This window comes from Trachemys scripta, chromosome 3, assembly GCF_013100865.1.
Source record: "Trachemys scripta elegans isolate TJP31775 chromosome 3, CAS_Tse_1.0, whole genome shotgun sequence".
Taxonomy (NCBI): Eukaryota; Metazoa; Chordata; order Testudines; family Emydidae; genus Trachemys; species Trachemys scripta.
The window spans coordinates 117,691,128-117,715,011 of record NC_048300.1 but is presented as its reverse complement, the minus strand read 5'-3'; the positions used below and the strand labels follow the sequence as shown (position 1 = coordinate 117,715,011).

Here is a 23,884-nt window from a genome sequence, read left to right as displayed (position 1 = left end):
TGTTTGGATTCCTTCATCATAGTCTGAGTATCCAGCAAGAGGAGCGTGACTAGATCTGTGACATGTTACTGCACTCCTATACCCAACCCAGTTTCATTCATACTAGGGGGCCTAGGGTAACATTTTCAAAAGTGACTTAGGAGCCTGTCTAACTGTAAGTCAATGGGTGTATTTGGAACTCTTACCCCAAATTTTCTATGGCATCAGATTTGTATATGTGCACCGCTTGCCTATGCAAACATCAAGTTCTTATTTATGTTTTATATAAAGTGTGTAAGTGCTTTATAGACATATAAAAATATAGATCTTTCTGAATACACCTCTACTCGATATAACACTGTCCTCAGGAGCCAAAAAATCTTACTGCGTTATAGGTGAAACCGCGTTATATCGAACTTGCTTTGATCCACCGGAGTGCGCAGCCTCGCCCCCCCGGAGCACTGCTTTATCGCGTTATATCACAATTCGTGTTATATCGGGTCGCGTTATATCGAGGTAGAGGTGTAGTTTACTATGTAAAAAGACAATTTATGAAAGGATGATTTAAAATGTGTATATTTGACTCCACTCCTAATTCTTTTTATTGTTTGTGCATACCATGCTTAATGGCCACTACATTCTCTATTTTTACCATTGCCTTTTTTTCTCACTTTTAAATGTTATATAGACATTAACAATCATTTTAAGGTTTGTCTATTTTTAGCATATACACCTGTCTGTTTAATCCCAGGCCTATTTCATTTTAACTCCGAACTAAGGAGTTGCACAATAATTAACTGTTACTCCCTTTGTATCATATTTCTGACTTGTAAGAAATGATGCATAATGAAGCTTGGCATAAGCTCAGTTTGGTGCTCACTTATAGTCATCAACTGGTAGTTTACAAGTACCAGGAATAATAATCATTATAACACAAAGATAATAATATCTTACATTTACATATCACCTTTCATCCTGCATTATTGTACACATTAAATATTCTGAAACCACTTCCTTCATCACTGAAACCTAGCCCATCGGTATGGAATGCAGCAATATTTTAATAATGTACAATAGCAGACAACAGTTTGATAGGAAGTGAAGAAGAATAAGGCATCCAACTGAAATTGCAGGGAGAATTTAGGTTGTGATAATCTAACTAAACCCACTGATTTTGTACAGGATATAAGCTTTATACTCCCTCCCCCCCAAAAAAAAACCCCAAACACACAAACAAAAAAAACAGGACTTCCAGTATCTCAATACTTGTTAACACCATATTGGGAAATTGGCTTAGGGAAAGGTTCGCCAATACCACTTCCTACAGCATTCTGGGAATTAGATTTTCCTGGGGCTGGGAGATCTTCCAGCAATGGAAGCATTTTTAAAGGATTTTTTAAAAGAATTATTGAAAAATTGGAGTAGGCATAGAAAAGAGTCCCAAGAGTGATTTGAAAGATGGAGAAAATGCCTTACAGTGAGACACTTAAAGAACGCAATCTGTTTAGTTGATCAAAAAAAAAAAAAATTGAGAGGTGACTTGATAAGTATATAAGTACCTTTACCTGGAGTAGGTATTGGGTCTGAAAGTGGAATGGAGAAAAGTTTACCAATGGCTAGAAATAGAAGGCCGACACATTCAAATTAGAAATTAGGCACATATTTTTAACAGTGAAGGTGAATAACCATTGGAATAAACTACCAAGGCAAGTGGTGGGTTCACCATCATTTGATGCCTTCAGATCATGACTGGATGCCTTTCTGAAAGTTATGCTTTAGTCAAAGATAAGTCATTGGGCTCAGTACAGGGCTAACTAGGTGAAGTTTAATGGCCTATGATATATAAGAGGAAATACCAGATGATATAATGGCCAATTCTGGCTTTTTATGCTATGTTTCTATGAAGACCATTATATCTCTGTATTCTAAGTGTGAAGAATCAGTACGTGCCCCAGAATATAACAACCTTAATGTCAAAACTCATGAACTACAGAGGCCATTTCCCGATTGCCTTTATATTAAGATGAAGTAAATTACAACATCTGGCTTCTGTTGCATTTTTATTAATACCAAACTAAGCTTTTATTACTCTGATTAGGGTATTTAAAATTATTTAAATCAATATGTCTGACAGAGATTGCTGAAATAATGAAAGTAAGCTTTGGAAACCCAATGTGCTAGGAGATTAAAATGTGGAGGTTTCACAGTGGGGGTAGGATATTTTACAAAAAAAGTTAATCCCTTAGAAAAATATGCTGTAGTGTTCTGAACACAGAATCTTGTTATCACAATACTTTGTCTTTACTGTAGAATATTGTGATACTTTATAAGGTATATCAAGAATAGAATCACACGGCCCAAACCCACCCCCTGTGAAGCCAGTGGGACTCCTTCCATTGACTTAAACAAGAGCTGGATCACACCACAGAAAATAGAGATGGAGAAGATGAATTAAACCATCTCATCCATTTCCTGAGCCAGAGTAGAACAATATCTATAGTATATTATCTACGACTTTGTCCAATCTAATTGTAAATATCAGAGGTAAAGTCTTCCAGCACTCCACACTGCTATGCTTCTGTTATTGCCAGAGTCGTCACATAAACTATGGTTCTTTGCTAACTACAGTGTAAAATTTTCAATTTTATCTAACAAATCTACTAGTTTATTTATGTGATCATCTTTTATTGCCTTATTATCTATGTAGCAATAAATGGCTTCTGGGATTGATGAATCAGCAACGTGAAGCTGCAAGTGTTTAACCAATCTCCACAGCCCAGGAACCAACCATAAAAATAAAAACTGAAGCAGAAATACCTTATTTTCTTCCCTTGTGATAATGCGGTAGTACTGTGCTGTGTTTCTCAAGCTTTCCAGTGACACCTATGGGGATGTAGCTAGGGTTGACAAACCGAGCAATAGTCAAGGGAGTGATCTCAGTGGAAAGGAGTAGTGTGGCTGAACACATGTGAAAATCAATCTCTTTTATGAAGGAATAAGGGCTGATTATCTGGGCTCTCACCTTCCTTGTTGTACAATTTAAGTAGTACCAAATGGAATTGGTATCAGTCAACCAAATAACTGAATGACTTATCATTCCTGATAGCTTTTTAAAAAATTAGTAGGGAGAGTTCAGTTAGGACTAGGGGGACAATGTGTTTCTATGTCGCTCTATCAGTTCTGATTCCAGGTTGGAAAATAGTATTCCCATTTTACAGAGGAAGAGACTGAAGCAGAGAGAGAGGAAGGCCAAAATGTTTTTTTAAAAGGCGCACATTTTGGATGCCCAAAATGGCCATTGATTTTGGGTGTTCAACTTAAAATACCGTCCGCCTGATTTCCAAAGGTGCTGAGCACTGACATTCCCATTGTGGGGCAGGGATGCTGAACACCTTGGAGCTTGGGCATTCCATTAGGGCATTCAAGATCATTGGTCACTTTAAAGAAAAGAGAGAGAGAGATTAGTCTTACTCTCGCTGTACCTTAATTTTTGTCTGTGTGAAATGGATGGCTTCCAGCATTGCCAAAGAGAAAAAAGAGATGAAATATTGAGTTAAAAATAGTAGAAAAATCAAATATAAGGGCCACATTATGCATTCTGCTGTTAAATGCAGGATAGTGAGAGAAGTGGAATATCTATTAAAATGGCCCAAAATCTGTTAGAGGGGAGAGAAGGTAACATGACATCATTCTCTCCTCAAACCCCAGTGAAGCTCCTTCAGGTGACTAATTTATATTTGGGACTCTAAACTTTTTTTTCAATTTTGTTTTATAAGTTGCCTTCTATAGATCCTGGGATCACAATGCAAAAGGTCCTGATAACGGCTCATACTCGTAAAATAATCAGAGAGGTCAGGGTGTATCATCAGGAGCCTACTGATTATGTGTACTTGAAGGATAGGCAAGAAATTGTATGTGGCCATTCCAAAAAACAAAACAAAAAAATGAAAAATAAAGAGGACAGAGATTCCACACAGGCTAAAAACTTAAGTCCTCAATGGGACTTTCCTGAATCAGAGTCATTAGAACCTCACAAATGCTTTTTGAATGAAAGAAAACATATTATGATATCCCTATTTTTTAAAAAAATGTTTATATCACCTATGCTTGGTTTTGTTATCTATGTGATTTGTGCCATCTGCTGGTAGATGTTGTTTTACAATGCAAAGAATACTTAAAATTAATTTTAAAAGTAAAGAAAAAATCAAACAGATGTCACATTATTCACACAAGGATATACAGTAGATAAACATCAGCAATTAGTAGAGTATGTCATAAATATGCAAAGTGTTATCACATTTCTAATCACTATTTAAAGTGTTTTACTCTGTATTACTGCTCTGAATAACAACAGAGAGATTTATACAAATACAGATTCTATAACAATAAAACTTCGCAATATAGCACCTATCCACCAGAAGGATTTTTACAACCTACAGATTATAGATAAAATGATCACTTCACCTACTGATGAAATGCAGCTACCTTTAGGGTGAAACATGTAAGCCATTCTGTGCCAGCAACATTATATGATGGGGTGGGGAGCTTGTGTTGTGTGTGTGAAATTGAAGAACAAAGGACAAGCAGGATATAAAACCTTAGTACAAAGTACCATGGAATCTTTAAGGACCTCAAAATAACAAACTCAATTTTACCTATTATCCAGAAGATGCAGGTCTTTGAAGATGATTAGATACCCTGATTTTCTTATAAAGAGTATTTACAAAACATGAAAGTGGGCTCTTGCCATTGCCTGACAATATTAGCAATTCAAAGTGATGTGTGACATACCTGGTTTTAATGTTTTGATTGCCACTGGCGTGGTATTAGTCCAGAGACCTTCCCACACCTCACCAAATTGACCAGAACCTAATTTTTTCAACAGTTTCAGAGAATTTCGGTCTATCTCCCACTGGTCTGCAGTTTTGTATGACAAATCGAAAGGAGCAGGAACTTTCTTCTGGTGTAAAGAACCAAACACAAACATTAGATATTTTGCTATTTGTTCAGCAAAGTGTATAATAAATCTTTGTTTAAAAATATGTCAGTTAAAGTTGCAGCTATGAGGAATGAAGTTTCCTTACAGAACACACAGATGATAAAGATAAAACACAAAAGAGAATGTAAAAAGCATCTACAAATCCACATCTTGGGTACCTCTTAATACAAAAAAGTTAGTTGAGCTTCAAATAAAACTTTGAAATGAAAGAGCAGCAGTTACTTGATATTGTATAAGTCTTGAAAATGCTACAACTAGTCAAAGAGCCCTAAATTTTTAAAAAATCAACCCCCCCTTGCAAGCATTTTTAGACAATGAAATATTGCCTGCATGAACCTGATGGTTTTGTCTCAGTAATACTTATAGACATCTAGAGTTATGAACTTGGCGATTTTATCTCAATATACAGAGCTATTCATAAATCACAAGTTGGCACATTCTTTTCCTCCAGCCACACAATTATTTGTTCAAAATGTCAGGGTATTTTATTATGAATGTGTCAGCTCCAAAAATGAAACAGTTCTGCAGTCCATGCAACTTCTCAAAGAATCAGGTTGTCATTTTGCAACCTAGCACCTTATGACTGATAACCAGCAGGTTAGTTTGAAAATATATATTTTGCACAATATAAAATTAACTTTACCTTTATACAGGGCTTCCTGAGCTTTACACAGAGGCCATCGCTGTTAATGGTGTAGTGGTCAACAAAAGCATTCAATGTTTTAAAAGTATTCTTTTTGCTAAGAAAAAAGCCTTCTCCAGCCTCCTGTTGGATCCTGTAGTGTTTCACAACTGCTCCATCAAAGACTAAAAAATAAATTGAGATATAAGATCCCAGCTACTAAATATATATAGTAGTACAGTATAGCTTATGGCCAACATTTTAAAAACAGAGTAACCAAAGTCAGGTTCCTAAATGTATACTTAAGGACCTAATTTTCAGAAGTGCCTACCTCCCATAAGTCCCCCAGGTGCCTAACCCGGAGGTGGGGGACTGGGCCCCCCTCCAGCCGATGGAGACCCACGTGCCCTTGGAATTGTTTAGCACTGGACCACATGAAGGTGGAGCCAAGTCAGAGCAGTGCATCTGACTTCCTGACCATGGTGGATCATTATGCCATATTCCTGGTATCATACCCCTCAGGGAGATCACGACCAGAGCAACCACAAAAGCCTTCTGGCACTACTTTGCCCAGCCCTATGGCAACCCTTCCACGGTGATCACAGACCAAGGCATGCCCTTCGAGTAACAGACATTTAAGGAATTGTGCTCTCTGTATGGCAGCCACAAGCTAAGGATGACAGCCTACCACCCAAAATACAAAGCCCTCTGCAAGCAAGCCAGCCAGACGCTGCTAGCAGGGCTAAGGCGCTTGGCAGAGATGTGGCACAGAGACAGGCCTTCCTACTTGCTGCAGCTGACCTATGTGTATAATAACATGATGCGCACCTCCATGTAGTACACCCCCTACTTCCTGATGTTTGGCATGCATGACTGGCTGCCCATAGACATGGGCATTTCTATTAATAAATGCTTTGCTAATCACACTTCGAACAAAGGGCAGCCTGCACTTTAATAGTTTGCCTCTTTGTGGACCCTCCTGCAAGGCTTCCACTACTCCTCTTCAGTTGCTCTGTAAATTATGACCACGAGTTCTGAGGGTGGAAGATGATGGTGGTGGTCGTGGGAGGGTCTGTGTGTTCTATGGCACTGTTGCCCTTTTCCTAGGACCCCACAGAGGATTCTCTGGTGGTTCTGGATGAAAGGAGGAGGCAAGAGGAATGTGTGCCTGTATTTAGTTCCATGATTGCAGTTTTGTTCCAATCTATAGTGCAAGGAAGAACAGGGATGTATTCACATTTCTGTTGCCCATCAGAGACAGGTTAGGAACTTCTTTATAAAAGAATGTCAGTCAGCCAGGGCCATGATCTGAGGAGGTAGAAGGGTGAGTGTCAGGGACCAAGAATTGGTGCAGAAGCAGAAACTTAACATGGATCTGCACATTTGTCCATGACCAAGACAACTCTCCCTTAACTTCCAAAGGAATGATTTGAGATGAACTTCTCAAGGGGCGGGTAGGGAGAAAGCTGCACTGCTCATTAAGGACTAATGGGTGTAAGTCCCATCAGTAATATCACAGCTGTCGGCTACACTGTAGATATAGTGTAGTATAGTTGACCCGGCTGCCACTGGAGGATGTCCCTCTTTAATTCCCATTTGCGGGTCATCCTCCTTTATCCCTCACCAAAATCCCTATTGCCTACCCCCACCACAATGGGGGTGTCCCTGTTTTTGACTTGGAAAATATCGTCAGCCTGTGAGGAAGGAGGGGGAAAGCAGAAATGGGTGGGGTTTCTTGCTACCTGCAGCCCCATCAGTTATTTTGGGCACCTTGCCACTGCTAGGTGACCTCACACAGTTTCCTTCCCATTAATACCTTCCCACAGAATGAATCTGAAGGTTGATGGTGAGAAAATCTGTCTGTTTGTAGGCTCTGTACACTTTTTAGGAACTACAATTCCAGCAAGTCGATATAATATAGTCTTGTTGACAAGTGGAGCCTCTTTTTTCTTTATTATTGTTTAACTGGGAAAACAAATTAATATATATCTCAGTCCCTTTCCCCTCCCCTCCTAATGTGTGTACTTGTAGTACAGTATATGGGACTCAGCTCTAATTTGAAGATCTAAATATTGGGAAGACTCTTATTTCCCCTTTTGTCATGCTAATAAAGCCTTTGCATCATACCACACCGTCATACCCTCATTATAATATATATACATACACACACAGGCAGGTGTGTACGTTTGATATAAGTTCCTGCAATGTTAGAATCATTCAAAATGTTGTCAATTAAAAGGTTAGCATACGGTGGAGTTTTTCTGATCATTAATCCAATTTTAATTGACTAGACTATCCCCCATCGCCCGCACCCCCACACTTCCTTATGCAGGAATACATATTCGTATTGTCGCATGCGATTGCCAACAACTGCCACCAGAGGGCGCATAGGTGCCGTTTAAAACAAGGGATTTTCTATATATAAGGGTCAGAAGTAGTTATATTTCCAGATCATAAAAATAATTAGACTGAATGAGCCTCAAAAGTTGCTTCTTTCTAATATATTATTTAAAATACTGAGTACATTTTGGTGATGCATAATTTGGGATCAGGTTGAAGGAAAGAACTTAAATAGAGTAATTTGGTAACAAAACAGAGAAAACAAAACATAGAAAGAGGGGCAAGAAGGTGCATTGGCACCTTCCAAATGCACTATAAACTAAGATCTGGGAGATGCCCACTTTTCAGAACACTGTGGTAACTATCATCATCCACAACCCTATAATGAAATTGTAGCATGGAAACAAATGTGAAATACCAATTTCAGTGGACCAGATTTATATGTAACATTTCAGAAAAGTATCATCATTCCTACTTTTATGGTTCTATTTCTCTATTTCAGGGGGTCCAGAGAATGCTTTCTTGCACTGGGAAGCAAGGCAATACTTTTGCCCATCCTGTTACTTTAACTGACTTCCTATTCCCTGTAGATGAAATTTGTTTTCGTGTGGAGGACCTGCGTGTGTGAGGAGTTATTTATTTGTATTCTGGTAGCACCTTAAAGGCCCCAGAATTGAGTATTAGGGTATGTCTACACTGGACACTTCAAAGCGCTGCCGCGGGAATGCTCCCACAGCACCGCTTTGAAGTGCGAGTGTGGTCGCGCACAAACACTGGGAGAGAGCTCTCCCAGCGCTCCTGGTAATCCGCCTCCACGAGGGGATTAGCTCCGAGTGCTGGGAGCATGGCTCCCAGACAGGAGCGCTGCCAGCTTTTTTGCTGCCCTAAGTGGCGGAAGGTCCCGCCCCTGAAATGCTGCCCTTGATAGAGGCAGCGGAAGGTCCCACCCCTGAAATAGCGCCGACGACCGGGGCGGCCGAAGATCCGGCTGCCGCGGTCTCCGCCTCCCAAATGTTAGCTCCTTAGGTGACTGCCTAGGTCGCCTAATGGGTTGTGCCAGCCCTGCTCCCAGAGCTCAGAGCCTGTCTTCACTAGTGCTTTAAAGTGCTCAGACTTGCTGCACTGAGCAGCCAGTTAGAACGCTATAAAATGTAAGTATAGACAAGCCCTTAGTGTGTTTGGCTCTGTAAAGACATGGAAGAGAAAGACAGTACCTGCCCAAAGGACCTGAAGAAGAGCTCCGTGTTAGCTTGAAAGCCTGTCTCTCTCTCTCTCTGTCTCTAAGGTAATAAAAGATATTACCTTAGCCATAGGCGCCGACTCCGTGGGTACTCCAGGGCTCAAGCACCCACAGAAAAAAAATAGTGGGTCTCAGTACCCACCAGCCACACCAATCAGCTGTTTTGCTGCTGGCAGGAGGTGCTTGGGGGACGGCAGAGAGCAGCAAGCGGGGGGCGGGGATCTTGGGGGAGGGGCGGAGTGGGTGCAGGAAGAGGCAGAGCAAGGGAGGTGCCTCAGGGGAAGGGGAGGAGTAGGGACAGGGCCTTTGGAGTGGGGGTGAAACACCCACAGGGAAAAATAAAAGTCAGCACCTATGACCTCTGACACCTTGTCTTTCTAATTTAAACCAAGATAGCCTCACAAATACAGACCAACAACAACAAAATGCAAAAGGACAGACCTCAAAAACTACAGCACAACGTCTTCCCTCTCCCTTTGTCTGACCATTCTCTTCCCCACCAGCCTGCGCTGTCTGCAGCTGCCTGTCAGTCCCACTCTTTGCTCCACCCAAATGTCATTCTCCTTCTCTCCCCCAGCCCCACAGGAAACCATACAGCCTTGTCCTGGGAGTACAAAAAAGACACATAATTGCCAAATATATCTTGACTGCTTCCACTCCCAGCACTGGGATCAGGGGGGAGTCCTATGTTCATCCCTAGGAAGAGGGGGTAGGCAGCCCACATGGCCCAAGTCTGTAGGCAAGCAACAAACTCAGATTCAACACCTCCATGCAATTTACTGAGGATAGGTATATTTGCCTTCTGTAATCTAAAATTTAAAAAGAAGGTTGTAGCAACAGGCATATCTGAGTTTTAAACGTATGTATAGAAGTATAGCAGGTGCTTAAATGCATTTTCATTTCATGCAGTAAATCTTGCAAATATCATTATTCAAGACTGAGAGACAAGCTTCTTGCTGTTATTGGCAGTGACACTCAATTAAGCTGAACACATCTAAATTATGGTTTTTAATTAAAAAGAGGCAATGCCTCTGATGGCAGAGGCATGTTTAAAAATTAATGCCTTTTACACCAGATGCTAGAACCCGTCAACATAAAATTCCTTCTGCAACATACGCATTTTTAAAATAAAAAAAAGATATGACAAACATCAAGCAGTAAGGATGATAGAACCAGATCTCTGTGGCCTATCTAAAGTTTGAAGCGATCTCAGTTTAACCATTTGTGGCCCACAAAAACCTCTCTTTAAAATTAAAAATTGAAGCTGAATTCTAACAGTCTTGTTTGCCTTCTAAATCATTTACGAAATGTGAGTTTTTTCCACAATGACACATTAGAACTGAAATGTGCTCATTTTAATGAAAGACAGGTTTTTTTTCCTCTTCCCCCCCTGCCACCTAAGTAGATTTGCCTATTAATCTCTCCTTCTTATATCTTTGGCTCCATTATATATTAGTGTGAACCTCATAGATTTCAGGTTACAGGGGCTTGGGCAAAAATATTTATCATTTTTGATCTTCGCAGAGTCAAATCCTCTGGGGTTTTGCTTTGAGCTTCAGGTACAAATTAAACTCCAAACCAAAGTCAAACAGCTGAAAACACTGGGAGTTCCACATGGTTTCCACTCAATATAAATACATTTGTTCCAGGTAACTCAAAATTATGTCTAAACCAGAGCCAGCTCCAGGCACCACCGCAGGAAGCAGGTGCTTGGGGCGGCCAATGGAAAGGGGCGGCACGTCCGGGTCGGTGGCGGCAATTCGGCGGCGGGTCCCTCGGTCCCTCTCTTTCTCTTTGAGCTTCCACAGAAGTGCCGCAGAAGAGAAAGAGAGGGCTCGAAGGACCAGCCGCCGAATTGCTGCCGCAGAATGGAGCAGCGCGATTGAGCTGTCGCTGACGTACCGCCGATCGCGGCTTCCACCCCCACCCCCCGCTTCGCCGCTTGGGGCAGCAAAAAAGCTGGAGCCGGCCCTGGTCTAAACTGACAGCTCTCCTCCCCTGCAATAGTCAAATTCCACTTTGTAGAAGTCTTCAGTAAAGAAGTATTGTTATACAATACTGAACTATCACACAATAGAAATGGGTCAGAACCACAAACTTCTGAAACAGACCCATGCTTTTTTCAAAGTGTGGGGGTTCTCAGATTCAGGCTTTGGTTCAGGTTCCTCTCTTATAATTCACTGGTTACATATTACATGAATAGAATTATGTAGGTGTGTAATTATATATCTTTATAAACATGCCAAAGCATAAGTCTGGGATGATCCATAAGGGTGCAGTTTCTTCTTGTTTTACATTGATCTCGATGTCTGAGCAACCTCAATGAAATGGAAAATATCGCTAGGAAATACTAGCTGGAGTTGCAGTATTTTGTTGCCTTTGTCAGCCTTGACAGGGATCTGAGATACTTTTTGAATGTGCTTTAAAGCCTAAGCTGTCTCCAGGTGATTTACCACGGCCAGAATGTATGTGGATTACAAGCTGTTCACTTTCCTAGCATGCTGATACATGCCTCAAAAATACTGCCACCTCTACTGCATTCTATTCCAGTAACAGCAAAATGCTTTACTGGGCTAATGTAATCGAGTGTGTGGAACCATCCTAATTCAATGCAAGTACTGAAGAGTCACTAAACTACTCTGTGAGCAAAAACTTTGAAAGCTACTTCCAGTACATCTCCAGGTATACAACATTATACCCCCACTGACAGTCTTCTCTTATAATTCTCTTGGCTTATATTTGTATCACAGATCTGGTGAATGGTGTCCAAGAAAATCCATCATGGGATATTTCATATTATCTATTAGGACTAGCGTTAAAAAGAAGTAAGGTTGGCTCCTGTAAGTAAAATCATGCTTTTCCCTAATTGGTAGGTAATCAGTCTATTTCAGGTACAAATTTTACCAGGAAGTCCATCACATCTCCTGAAGCCAGAATGAGGGATCTTGACTAAATAAAAAAATTAAACCTACCACCATAGATACAACTAACTTTTCACGCAGATTGATCATGTGTTTCTGAAGTCTAGTTTTGCAAACCAATCCCACAAAAAGAGCAGCTTAAAACTAAGGATATATTCTAGAGATTCTACTGTTTTCATATCCTGTATAGATCTGCCAAGTGCTAGCATGTGTTTCATTTCCAATCTGAACCAGTAAGTGCACTGATGTACAACTCTAATGTGTTTGTGGCTCTTTAATTATGAAAACATTTCTCATTTCAAGGCAGCTGGAACAATGAAAAGCAATAAGCACAGAAAGTTAATTTGAATTTTGAGCATATTAATAAAGCGCTAAAAGTAAAAGTTAGTAAAGACCTATGGCTCTTACCAACTTTTATGTATCTCTTGGGAACAAGAGATTATTATAGATTTTAATTTCATTCTCATGCATGCAGTTTATCACTCTAGAAAATAAGAAAAGAAAAACAGGCCAAATGAAAAACTCTTACAATATTTCTCAAGGTAAAAAACTGCGATACCTGAAAGGGAGAATTGGCTTTTTTTACTTTCACTTTCTCGGATTAGGAAAGCTCCTTCCTGATTTTCAGGGCACAACAGTTGTTTCTCTGCATCTGCTCGTGAGACTGGTCCAAAAAACCATCTAAACAAAGACAGAAAATTCTAGCATTAATTTTTACCAGTCAGCAATAATTAGCAGAAAAGACAGTTACACTGTGTCTACTAAGCATACAACATAGCATACATTATTTTTGCAAACAAGTAAAGGGGAATTTTGATACAACTTGTATTAGATTATTGAAAGAAACAAACAAACAGGACAACACACGTTATTAGAAGATACTACATCTCTACCCCGATATAACACGAATTCGGCTATAACGCGGTAAAGCAGCGCTCCGGAGGGGCGGAGCTGCGCACTCCGGTGGATTCGGCTATAACGCGGTAAGATTTTTTGGCTCCCAAGGACAGTGTTATATCGGGGTAGAGGTGTATTTAAACATCTGAAGTAAAATCCTGAGCACATGGCAGTCAATGCCAAAACTCCTATTGATTTCAATGGTGCTAGAATTTTATGCTTGATAGAGAGTCCTTACTAAAAAATAGACTCACAAGGACTATCTTTAAATAGCCCTTTGAAAATAATTGATGCCAAGTCTCCTTTGAATTACAGAGGGATATATGTTTTTTATGATTAACCTTGATTTGTAATTTATGAATGCTATCTGTACTGAATGAAATAAATTAATTTTTAATTAACTAAATTATGCTGAACAGATTCTTCACAATTCCAGTTCCTTGCTGATTTATGAAGTGACTAATTGGCAGTCATTTCAGGCCTGCTGCAGTGAGATAGATGAGCAAAAACAATGCCTACCTCATGTCACAGAAAATGCTTGAATGGCTGACTATGTGCTATGAAAATCAGCTCATTTAAAAGCAGTTGTATAGCACTCCACCCACGCATAACACCTCTGATTTTCAAAAACGATTCAAATAACAATTCAGATGGAATGCTGAAAATGAAGTTTAGCTAATTGTGTTGTTATTTGACAAGAATGTACCTGATGAAAAAATGAGATGACTGCTCATCAATTTCAACTGGGATTATTGAGCTCCTAGCAAACAAAAAAAACCTCTCTCTAAGGCCTGGTCTACACTAGGCGTTTATGTCGAAGTTAGCGCCGTTACATCGAATTAACCCTGCACCCGTCCACACCGCGAAGGTATTTAGTTCGACATAGAGGTCTCTTTAATTCGACTTCTGTACTCCTCCCCGACGAGGGGAGTAGCGCTAAATTCGACATGGCCATGTCGAATTAGGCTAGGTGTGGATGGAAATCGACGTTAATAGCTCCGGGAGCTATCCCACAGTGCACCACTCTGTTGACGCTCTGGACAGCAGTACGAGCTCGGATGCTCTGACCAGCCACACAGGAAAAGCCCCGGGAAAATTTGAATTTGAATTCCTTTTCCTGTCTGGCCAGTTTGAATCTCATTTCCTGTCTGGACATCGTGGCGAGCTCAGCAGCACTGGCAACGATGCAGAGCTCTCCAGCACTGATGGCAGTGCAAGCTCAGAATAGAAAGAGGGCCCCAGCATGGACTGATCGGGAAGTCTTGGATCTCATCGCTGTGTGGGGCGATGAGTCCGTGCTTTCCGAGCTGCGATCCAAAAGACGGAATGCAAAGATCTATGAGAAGATCTCTAAAGACATGGCAGAGAGAGGATACAGCCGGGATGTAACGCAGTGCCGCGTGAAAATCAAGGAGCTGAGGCAAGGCTACCAGAAGACCAAAGAGGCAAACGGACGCTCCGGATCCCATCCCCAGACATCCCGTTTCTACGAGGCACTGCATTCCATCCTCGGTGCGGCCGCCACCACTACCCCACCACTGACTGTGGACTCTGAGGATGGGATAGTGTCCACGGCCGGATCCTCGGACATGTTAGCGGACGGGGAAGATGAGGAAGGAGATGAGGAGGACGAGGCAGTCGACAGCGCTCACAACGCTGATTTCCCCGACAGCCAGGATCTCTTCATCACCCTTACAGAGATCCCCTACCAACCCTCCCCAGCCGTTACCCCGGACACAGAATCTGGTGAAGGATCATCCAGTAAGTGTTGTAAACATCTAAACATTTATTTGTAACAGAACATGATTATTAACAATGTAAAAAATGGGTTTCTCATGATTACTTTGAATAACTTAACGGTTCAGTCATGGGCAGTGCAAGTATTTCAAAAAAATCTAGCAATGTCCGGTTTTGCATGATTGTCCTGCCCAAGCCGCTCTACTGTGTAGTCCCTGCTACTGCAGCTACAGTAAGATGCGGTCTATATGTCCGGGGATGGAGCAGAAATCCTCCTGGGACATCTCAAGGAAGCTCTCCTGCAGGTAATTTGAAATCCGCTGCATTAGGTTCTTGGGGAGAGCGGCCTTATTGGGTCCTCCGTAGTAGGACACGTTGCCGCGCCACGAGACTAGCAAGTACTCCGGAATCATTGCTTGGCACAGCATGGCGGCATACGGCCCTGGTCTTTGGAGGCTTTCCCGGAGCATTCTCTGTCTGTCGCTCTCAGAGATCCTCATGAGGGTGATGTCGCTCATGAAGACCTGCTTTGAATGAGGTAGGGGAATGTTATTAGTGTTGGCTGGTTTGCAGCCACGCGGTGGAGGCGGGAAAGGGTCAGCCGAAAGGGATCGTTCCCGGGGACAGCCGCGAGGGTGTGGGACAGGAGCAAACTTCCTGCTTGCCGGATTGCTGGCAGCAGGGACCGACATTGATTTCAATGTGAAATGAGGCCATTGCTAATATTAAAGTTTTAAGCTGCCACGAATCTACGGCTTACCATGTCTGCCTGCAACAGAAATTCCGTTGTCCTGACAGGGTTCTCAAAAGTGCTCTGCAAAACCACAGACAGTGAATGCGAAGGCCGAGAATTCGACCTTGTGCTGAGTGCGCATGTGATAGGTGCTGTGCATGGTCCTGTTCACAGAGAAAGACTATGTTCTTTGTTCACAACTACATTTATCTTTCTGAGGAATTCACTCCCTTTTTCCCATTCCCACAGCCCCATCTGCGACTGTCTCACAACCTAGCCTGTCATCACACTCCCAGAGGCTAGGGAGGATTAGGCATAAGAAGAAGAGGACACGGGAGGACATGTTCTCCGAGCTTATAGCCTGCTCCAGAGCACAGGCAGCACAGCAGACCCAGTGGCGGGAGAACTTGTCCCAAATGCACCAAGCCAACATGGATCGGGAGGAGAGGTGGCGTCAGGAAGACCAGCAGGCGACTCAAACCCTGCTTGGACTACTGAGGGAGCAAACGGACACGCTCCGGCGCCTTGTGGATGTTCTGCAGGAACGGAGGCAGGAGGACAGAGCCCCGCTGCAGTCCATCTCTAACCGCCCTCCCCCGCCACCAAGTCCCATACTCCCTTCACCCAAAGTGCACAGAAGGAGAGGCGGCAGAGTCCCTGCTAACTCTCACTGCACCCCTGCAGAGAGCTCGAGCAGCAGAAGGCTCTCAGTCCCCAAAGTTTGACAAGTTCTTTCCTTCCCGCCTGACACAAGCCCCCGTCCAAGTTTCACTTCCCAGTCCCCTGTGTAGTTGTTAATAAAAAATATGTTTCTGTTAACTACTGTTTCCATCATGTTCTTTTGGAGGAGGGGGGGAAAGGGGGTTGGTAATTGGACAGGACAGTCACCTTTGGCAGGGTACATAGTCGGGGGCAGGCACAGCAGCAGGGCACATACATAGTGCAGTGATGCAGTGACTACTTACCCTGGTTAGTCTGGGAGGTTCTTTTCATGTTATGTGGTGGGAGGTGGGTTGCTCTGTGACTTTGTGGCACGGGAGGGCAGTTAGAGATCTGAAGCGGCGGTCCTTAGGCAGGATCACAGAGCCACACAGCAGGGGATCTGTAAGCGTCCCCCCCCGCCACAAAGTCACATAGTACCCCCATACACACAGTCCCTATCAGGAGGGGTGACAGGCTCCGTTGAAAGAACCATCCCACCGCACCGGAGCCTGTCAGTCCTTCAGTTTAGAAGCTGCATTCGCGCGACTACACTACACCCGCTCCGCACCACAGTCTGCGTCCCAGTTTTAAAAAATTCCCGCGAAAACAGTATTACAGAAAACGGTGTGCTTTAACAAAGTAGAACTATTTTTATTTTGAAACGTGTGTTGGAAGTGGGGTGAAGGCTTCTCTGTACACAAAATTAGAAAGTCACAGGTTACCCTGCTCACTCAGGAACTTTGCTTTCAAAGCCTCCCGGATGCACAGCGCTTCCCGCTGGTCTCTTCTAATCGCCCGGCTGTCTGGCTGTGAGTAATCAGCAGCCAGGCTAATTTCCTCAACCTCCCACCCCGCCATAAAGGTCTCCCCCTTGCTCTCACAGAGATTGTGGAGCACACAGCAAGCTGCTATAACAATGGGGATATTGGTTTCGCTGAGATCACAGCGAGTCATCAAGCTTCTCCATCTCCCCTTGAGACGGCCAAAAGCACACTCCACCACCATTCTGCACTTGCTCAGCCGGTAGTTGAAGAGTTCTTTTTCAGTGTCCAGGGCACCTGTATAGGGCTTCATGAGCCAGGGCATTAGCGGGTAGGCTGGGTCCCCGAGGATGACTATAGGCATCTGCACATCCCCAACAGTTATTTTGTGGTCCGGGAAGTAAATACCTTGCTGCAGCCGTCTAAACAGACCAGAGTTCCTGAAAACACGAGCGTCATGAACCTTGCCCGGCCATCCCACGTAGATGTTGGTAAAACGTCCCCTGTGGTCCACCAGTGCTTGCAGCACCATGGAAAAGTAGCCCTTTCTGTTAATGTACTGGCTGGCCTGGTGGTCCGGTGCCAGGATAGGGATGTGAGTTCCATCTATGGCCCCACCGCAGTTTGGGAATCCCATCGCTGCGAAGCCATCTATGATCGCCTCCACGTTTCCCAGGGTCACTACCTTTGGCAGCAGTACATCAACGATTGCCTTGGCTACTTGCATCACAACAACCCCCACGGTAGATTTGCCCACCCCAAACTGGCTCGCGACTGACCGGTAGCTGTCAGGCGTTGCAAGCTTCCAGAGGGCTATGGCCACTCGCTTATGGACAGTCAGGGCTGGTCGCATCCGGGTGTCATTGCGCTTCAGGGCAGGGGACAGCAACTCACAAAGTTCAAGGAAAGTTCCCTTCCGCATGCGGAAGTTTCGCAGCCACTGTGATTCATCCCAGACCTGCAGCACTATGCGGTCCCACCACTCAGTGCTTGTTTCCCGTGCCCAGAATCGCCGTTCCACGGCATCAACATGACCCATTGCCACCGTGATGTCCTCGGCGCTGGGTCCCCTGCTTTCTGAGAGGTCTGTGCTACTCTCACACTTCAGGCCATCACCGCGTTGACGTAGCCTCCTCGCCTGACTTTTCTGCATCTGCCTCAGGGCAACCTGTATGATAAGCTGCGAGGCGTTGAGAGCGGCCACAACTGCAGCGATGGTTGCAGCGGGCTCCATGCTCACAGTGCTGTGGCGTCCGCGCTGTCAATGACTTGAAAAGTGCGCGAAATGATTTCCCGCCGGCGCTTTCAGGGAGGGAGGGAGGGCGGGAGTGAGTGATGGATGGATGACGACAGTTACCCAAAAGCACCCTCGACACATTTTTTTACCCAGAAGGCATTGGTGGCTCGACCCAGAATTCCAATGGGCAGCGGGGACTGCGGGAACTGTGGGATAGCTGCCCACAGTGCACCGCTTCCAATGTCGACGCTTTCCCCGTTAGTGTGGACTCACAAAGTCGAATTACTGTCCTTAGTGTGGACACACACGTTCGACTTTGCAATATCGATTCCAAATATTCGATTTAAGTAAAATCGAACTACTCTCGTAGTGTAGACAAGGCCTAAGATAACCGCTCTCCCCCGCTTTGATTTAAAAGGTGATAGAGAGTTATCGAAAAGTGGATTGTGTACCCTGTTATGGCAATGTACACAAGAATTCCGCTTAAATAAATTATTGATAACCATGCCATACAACTCTCCAGAAGGAATCAATTTATTATATTATGCATAATTAGCCAATTCAACAAAATACCTTATCTGCCAATTACCAGTGAAAAGATCAGAAAGAGTATTCAACAAATTATGTTAGTACCTGGAATGCTTAGAGTAATCCAAAGGAATTAAGGAACTAAATAAAAATATATAGTGAAGTCTTCAAAATAATAGCATGCTGCTTGATTGATCAAACATTACAGTGTGAGTAACGTTTCTAGCATGAAGGAAGAGGAACTAAAAAAAGACAAACGCAGATGGGCCAGTCTTGATCTCATGCTAAACTGTATATTTGCTTTGGTTAACTATATATTGTTAAATATACATTAACGAGTGTTATGTACAACTCTCTGATCATTCTAACCACCTGAAGGCCTTGATATGCCTTTGGAAAAGGAGGGAATCTGAATGTAAAGCCAATAGCTAGCATGCATTAGTAAAATACTTCAGTCTGTTGGAGATACAGTAATTGTTTGGTTTGATGGACCCTGGAAAAACAAATTAACCCATAAATTTGCAAATCCCCTGATTGACAGAAACACTGATCAAACCAATAAGGAGGAGACAAGTCACCAGTTCAGTTCAGTACTGAAATCCCACATTAAACGTGGAGCATCCCTGCAAAAGAGATTCGGACCACTCAAAATTCTAAATACTGGTTCCAAATAAAGCATCACACATCCAAACCATGTAAACTACATTTATTTCCCTTTCAAATCTATGGACAGTGGGATTTCACTCCAGTAAAGGTAAACAGAGAGATTAGTATTTTTAGGCAGAAAAGGCATAAAAACAGGAGTTTAATTTCATATTACTTTTTCCTATCTTAAAAAGGTGTTAGTTACATTTTGGCTGGCAGCACAAATAACTACTACTACAAATCTAATGACCCCAAGATAAACACACAGCCCTCTATTGTTTATAAAACAAAATAGAACTAGAATAAACTGAGGAAATCAAATGCAAACAAAATGCAATGTAGCTCTGTGCTTGATATTTTACATACAGAATAGTTAGGAAATTCAAGTGGATAATCCCTAATTATATATTCTTATAGATATAAAAGTATTAAAGTAAAAAACATATTCCGTAATACAAAGTACGGATATGCAAGTGGGAGCCAATTTATGGCTAAACTGGGACCCACATTTTCTAATTCCATTACACTTCTGTATGTAAACCTCAGCCATAATGTTAAATTAACATAAACCCTGATATGGGAAAGAGTTTAAGCACATACTCAACCTAAAGCATGTGTTCAAATCCCATTAACTTCAGTGGGTTTTAAAATGTGCTTAACATTTAAGTGCACTTTTTGAATAGTCTGGATTTCCTGAATGGGGACCACAGGTAGTTTTGATTTTGTTTTGTTGGCGTTTTTGTTTGTTTGTTTGTTTGACTTTATTGACCTACTTCTTTTTATGGATATAAAAATTTGCTGTATGTGCTATTACCATAGTATATTTAATGACAACAAGTGGTCAGGGTCCTCATTTCAGGAATACTGATTTAAAACTTTTGATTACAAGGTCTTTTTCATGGCTGCTGGGCCACTTCATACAAAGTAATATGACATCTAGATATTAGAGTGAATCTGGAAATTGTAGGTGCCCATTCAATGTAGCATAATGGCAGTTGGAAAGATTCCCTCTTAAAGATTCAAAGTAGGCTGAAGGCAAGGGAGACCAAGAAAGTGTCACTAGAAGGGGAAATATAATTGAAACTACTATTTTGGAAGGGAAAACAGTGGGTACATCCCTTGTAGTCCTTCACTACCACAACTGTATATGTATCAGGGGGTAGCCGTGTTAGTCTGTATCTACAAAAACAACAAAGAGTCTAGTGGCACCTTAAAGACTAACAGATTTATTTGGGCATAAGCTTTCGTGAGTAAAAACCTCACTTCTTCGGATGCATAGAGTGAAAGCTACAGATGCAGGCATTATATACTGACACATGGAGAGCAGGGAGTTACTTCACAAGTGGAGAACCAGTGTTGACAAGGCCAATTCAATCAGGGTGGATGTAGTCTACTCCCAATAATAGATGAGGAGGTGTCAATTCCAGGAGAGGAAAAGCTGCTTCTGTAGTGAGCCAGCCACTCCCAATCCCTATTCAAGCCCAGATTAATGGTGTTGAATTTGCAAATGAATTTTAGTTCTGCTGTTTCTCTTTGAAGTCTGTTTCTGAAGTTTTTTTGTTCAATGACAGTGACTTTTAAATCTGTGATAGAATGACCAGGGAGATTGAAGTGTTCACTTACTGGCTTGTGTATGTTACCATTCCTGATGTCCGATTTGTGTCCATTTATTCTTTTGCGGAGGGACTGTCCGGTTTGGCCAATGTACATGGCAGAGGGGCATTGCTGGCACATGATGGCATATATGACATTAGTGGATGTGCAGGTGAATGAGCCCCTGATGGTGTGGCTGATGTGGTTGGGTCCTCTGATGCTGTTGCCAGAGTAGATATGGGGACAGAGTAGGCAACGAGGTTTGCTACAGGGATAGGTTCCTGGGTTGGTGTTTCTGTGGTGTGGTGTGTAGTTGCTGGTGAGTATTTGCTTCAGGTTGGGGGGTTGTCTGTAAGCGAGGACTGGCCTGCCTCCCAAGGTCTGTGAGAGTGAGGGATCATTTTCCAGGATAGGTTGTAGATCGTGGATTATGCGCTGGAGAGGTTTTAGCTGGGGGCTGTATGTGATGGCCAGTGGTGTTCTGTTATTGTCCTTGTTGGGCCTGTCCTGTAGTAGGTGATTTCTGGGTACCCGTCTTGCTCTGTCAATCTGTTTCCTCACTTCCCCAGGTGGGTATTGTAGTTTTACAAATGCTTGATAAAGATCTTGTAGGTGTTTGTCTCTGTCTGAGGGGTTGGAGCAAATTCGGTTGTATCTTAGGGCTTGGCTGTAGACAATGGATCGTATGATGTGTCTTGGATGGAAGCTGGAGGCATGTAGGTACGTATAGCGGTCAGTAGGTTTCCGGTATAGGGTGGTGTTTATGTGACCATCACTTATTTGTACTGTAGTGTCCAGGAAGTGGATCTCTTGTGTGGACTGGTCCAGGCTGAGGTTGATGGTGGGGTGGAAATTGTTGAAGTCCAGGTGGAATTCTTCAAGGGCCTCCTTTCCATGGGTCCATATGATGAAGATGTCATCAATGTAGCGCAAGTAGAGGAGGGGCACTAGGGGACGAGAGCTGAGGAAGCGTTGTTCTAAGTCAGCCATAAAAATGTTGGCATACTGTGGGGCCATGCGGGTACCCATAGCAGTGCCACTGACTTGAAGGTATAAGTTGTCCCCAAATCTGAAGTGGTTGTGGGTGAGGACTACATCCACCCTGATTGAATTGGCCTTGTCAACACTGGTTCTCCACTTGTGAAGTAACTCCCTGCTCTCCATGTGTCAGTATATAATGCCTGCATCTGTAGCTTTCACTCTATGCATCCGAAGAAGTGAGGTTTTTGCTCACGAAAGCTTATGCCCAAATAAATCTGTTAGTCTTTAAGGTGTCACAACTGTATATGATTTGCTTAATTCAGAAAGGGTTGTGTGCAAATGGGAATCCCCAAATCCCCCTATAAAGCCTAGCTGAATAATACTGATAGAAAGGGGGTCCAAATACAGAGTTATTGGGCATGCAGTCATTATTGTCCAGTGCCAGGCACTATGTGAGGGAATACTAAGATAATCATTTATTATCCTTGCCCTTGAGATACATGTTTAGTTGTGATCCACTTTAAGTTCTTAGAAAAACACACCCAATTCAAAGTGGTATTTTCATTTTAAATTGATGTTTAAATTCCTAGCATAAATCTCAACAGGCCCATTTAAAATGTTAATAATGAAATTATATGAAAAAAGGGTTTTAATATTTTGCTTAGTCTACTTTTGTTCATCTTAAATTGACAGTGCACCCTAGAAAGGGTATTAATGAGTCAAACTAATTGCTTAGCATGAGCAGAGGTTATATGGGAAAAGGAAGATTATATGAAAATAGACCCCTTTAACGGAAGAACAAGCAAGTCAATCACTGTCTGTTATGTTCTTAATTTCAGGTGACCATTACTTTCTAGTTACTTTAAATTGCTTTATTGGTAAATCAAATGTCACACATCAGATTCACTGGAATGTTTAAGTAGTGATTCATATGAAGTTTCAATCTGTACTTTCATATGGGCAGGGCTCACTGGAGGCTACCAGGTGTCAGAGGCTAGGACTCTACATGGGACTGTACATGGAGATACAAGACTATTTTGCTGATTCAATTGGTAGCCAAATCAGTAGTCTCACTTGCTCTGATTAAGGAGAATAAAAGGTGGTGATTTGTTAAAACAGGAAAGGAAATGCAACGTGTAAGTCCAAAGTAGAATTTTTGGGATGATTCCATATGAGAGATTGTTGGGAATTTTCCAGCTAAATATTTGTTGTAGATGTTGGAAAATGCAGATTCGTCAAAACAGGAATTGTTATCCAGAAAGAGTCATTTTTGATTAATATCCTAATTTGAATTTTTTTTAAAAAGTTTCAAAATTGGTGAAATGCTCCATTTTGACATTTTCAAATGAAAAATTTAGTTTTTGGATTCAAAACAGCCTTTCATTCCAAAATTTTAGTTAATGGATAACAACAACAAAAAAGGTTTTAAATACATTAAAAGGTTGAAATCAAATCACAATGTTTTGAAATTATCAAAAACGAAACATTTCAGTCAACCCAATCAGAAATTTTTCTCAGATTATGAATTTCTGAAAAATTGAGATTTCAACTTTTTGTCCCAGTTTGAAATAGGAAAAAATGTATATCTCAGGACAGTAAAACTATTTCCTACCTAGCGCTACTATATATACCGTACTTTAAAATTTAAATATATAAATATTTAGTATTAGGTTTCAAGCTATATAATTATATAATATTACGTAATTATAAAAGCTCTTGCAACGTCTGGTTTGAATGAAAAAAGCTTTAATACTATTAAAAATATATAACTTATATACCATGATATTCAAAAAACCTATGTTAAAAGAATGTTAAGGTTGCAAAATCAAGAACTCAAAAGTTGGAAATGTCAGAATTAGGCCCCTTTGTGCACATTTGTTATGATGCCCTCTTTAATAACTAGGTCACATGTTCCCCATCCTTAGTGCACATGATGGATGGTGCTAACTGAATGAACAAGTAGCTATTC

At 42.1% G+C, this 23,884-nt stretch overlaps 1 protein-coding gene across 1 annotated transcript in view; it reads right to left on the bottom strand.

The window, feature by feature from the left end:
* Window positions 1-23,884, bottom strand: part of FRK (fyn related Src family tyrosine kinase) — a 70,430-nt gene that overhangs the window by 20,611 nt on the left and 25,935 nt on the right. The window contains exons 2-4 of the mRNA XM_034765829.1: window positions 12,661-12,782; window positions 5,622-5,785; window positions 4,771-4,939 (exon numbers count right to left, since the gene is read on the bottom strand). Coding sequence (XP_034621720.1) covers window positions 4,771-4,939; window positions 5,622-5,785; window positions 12,661-12,782 — 455 coding nt within the window. The remainder of the gene's footprint in view (window positions 1-4,770; window positions 4,940-5,621; window positions 5,786-12,660; window positions 12,783-23,884) is intronic.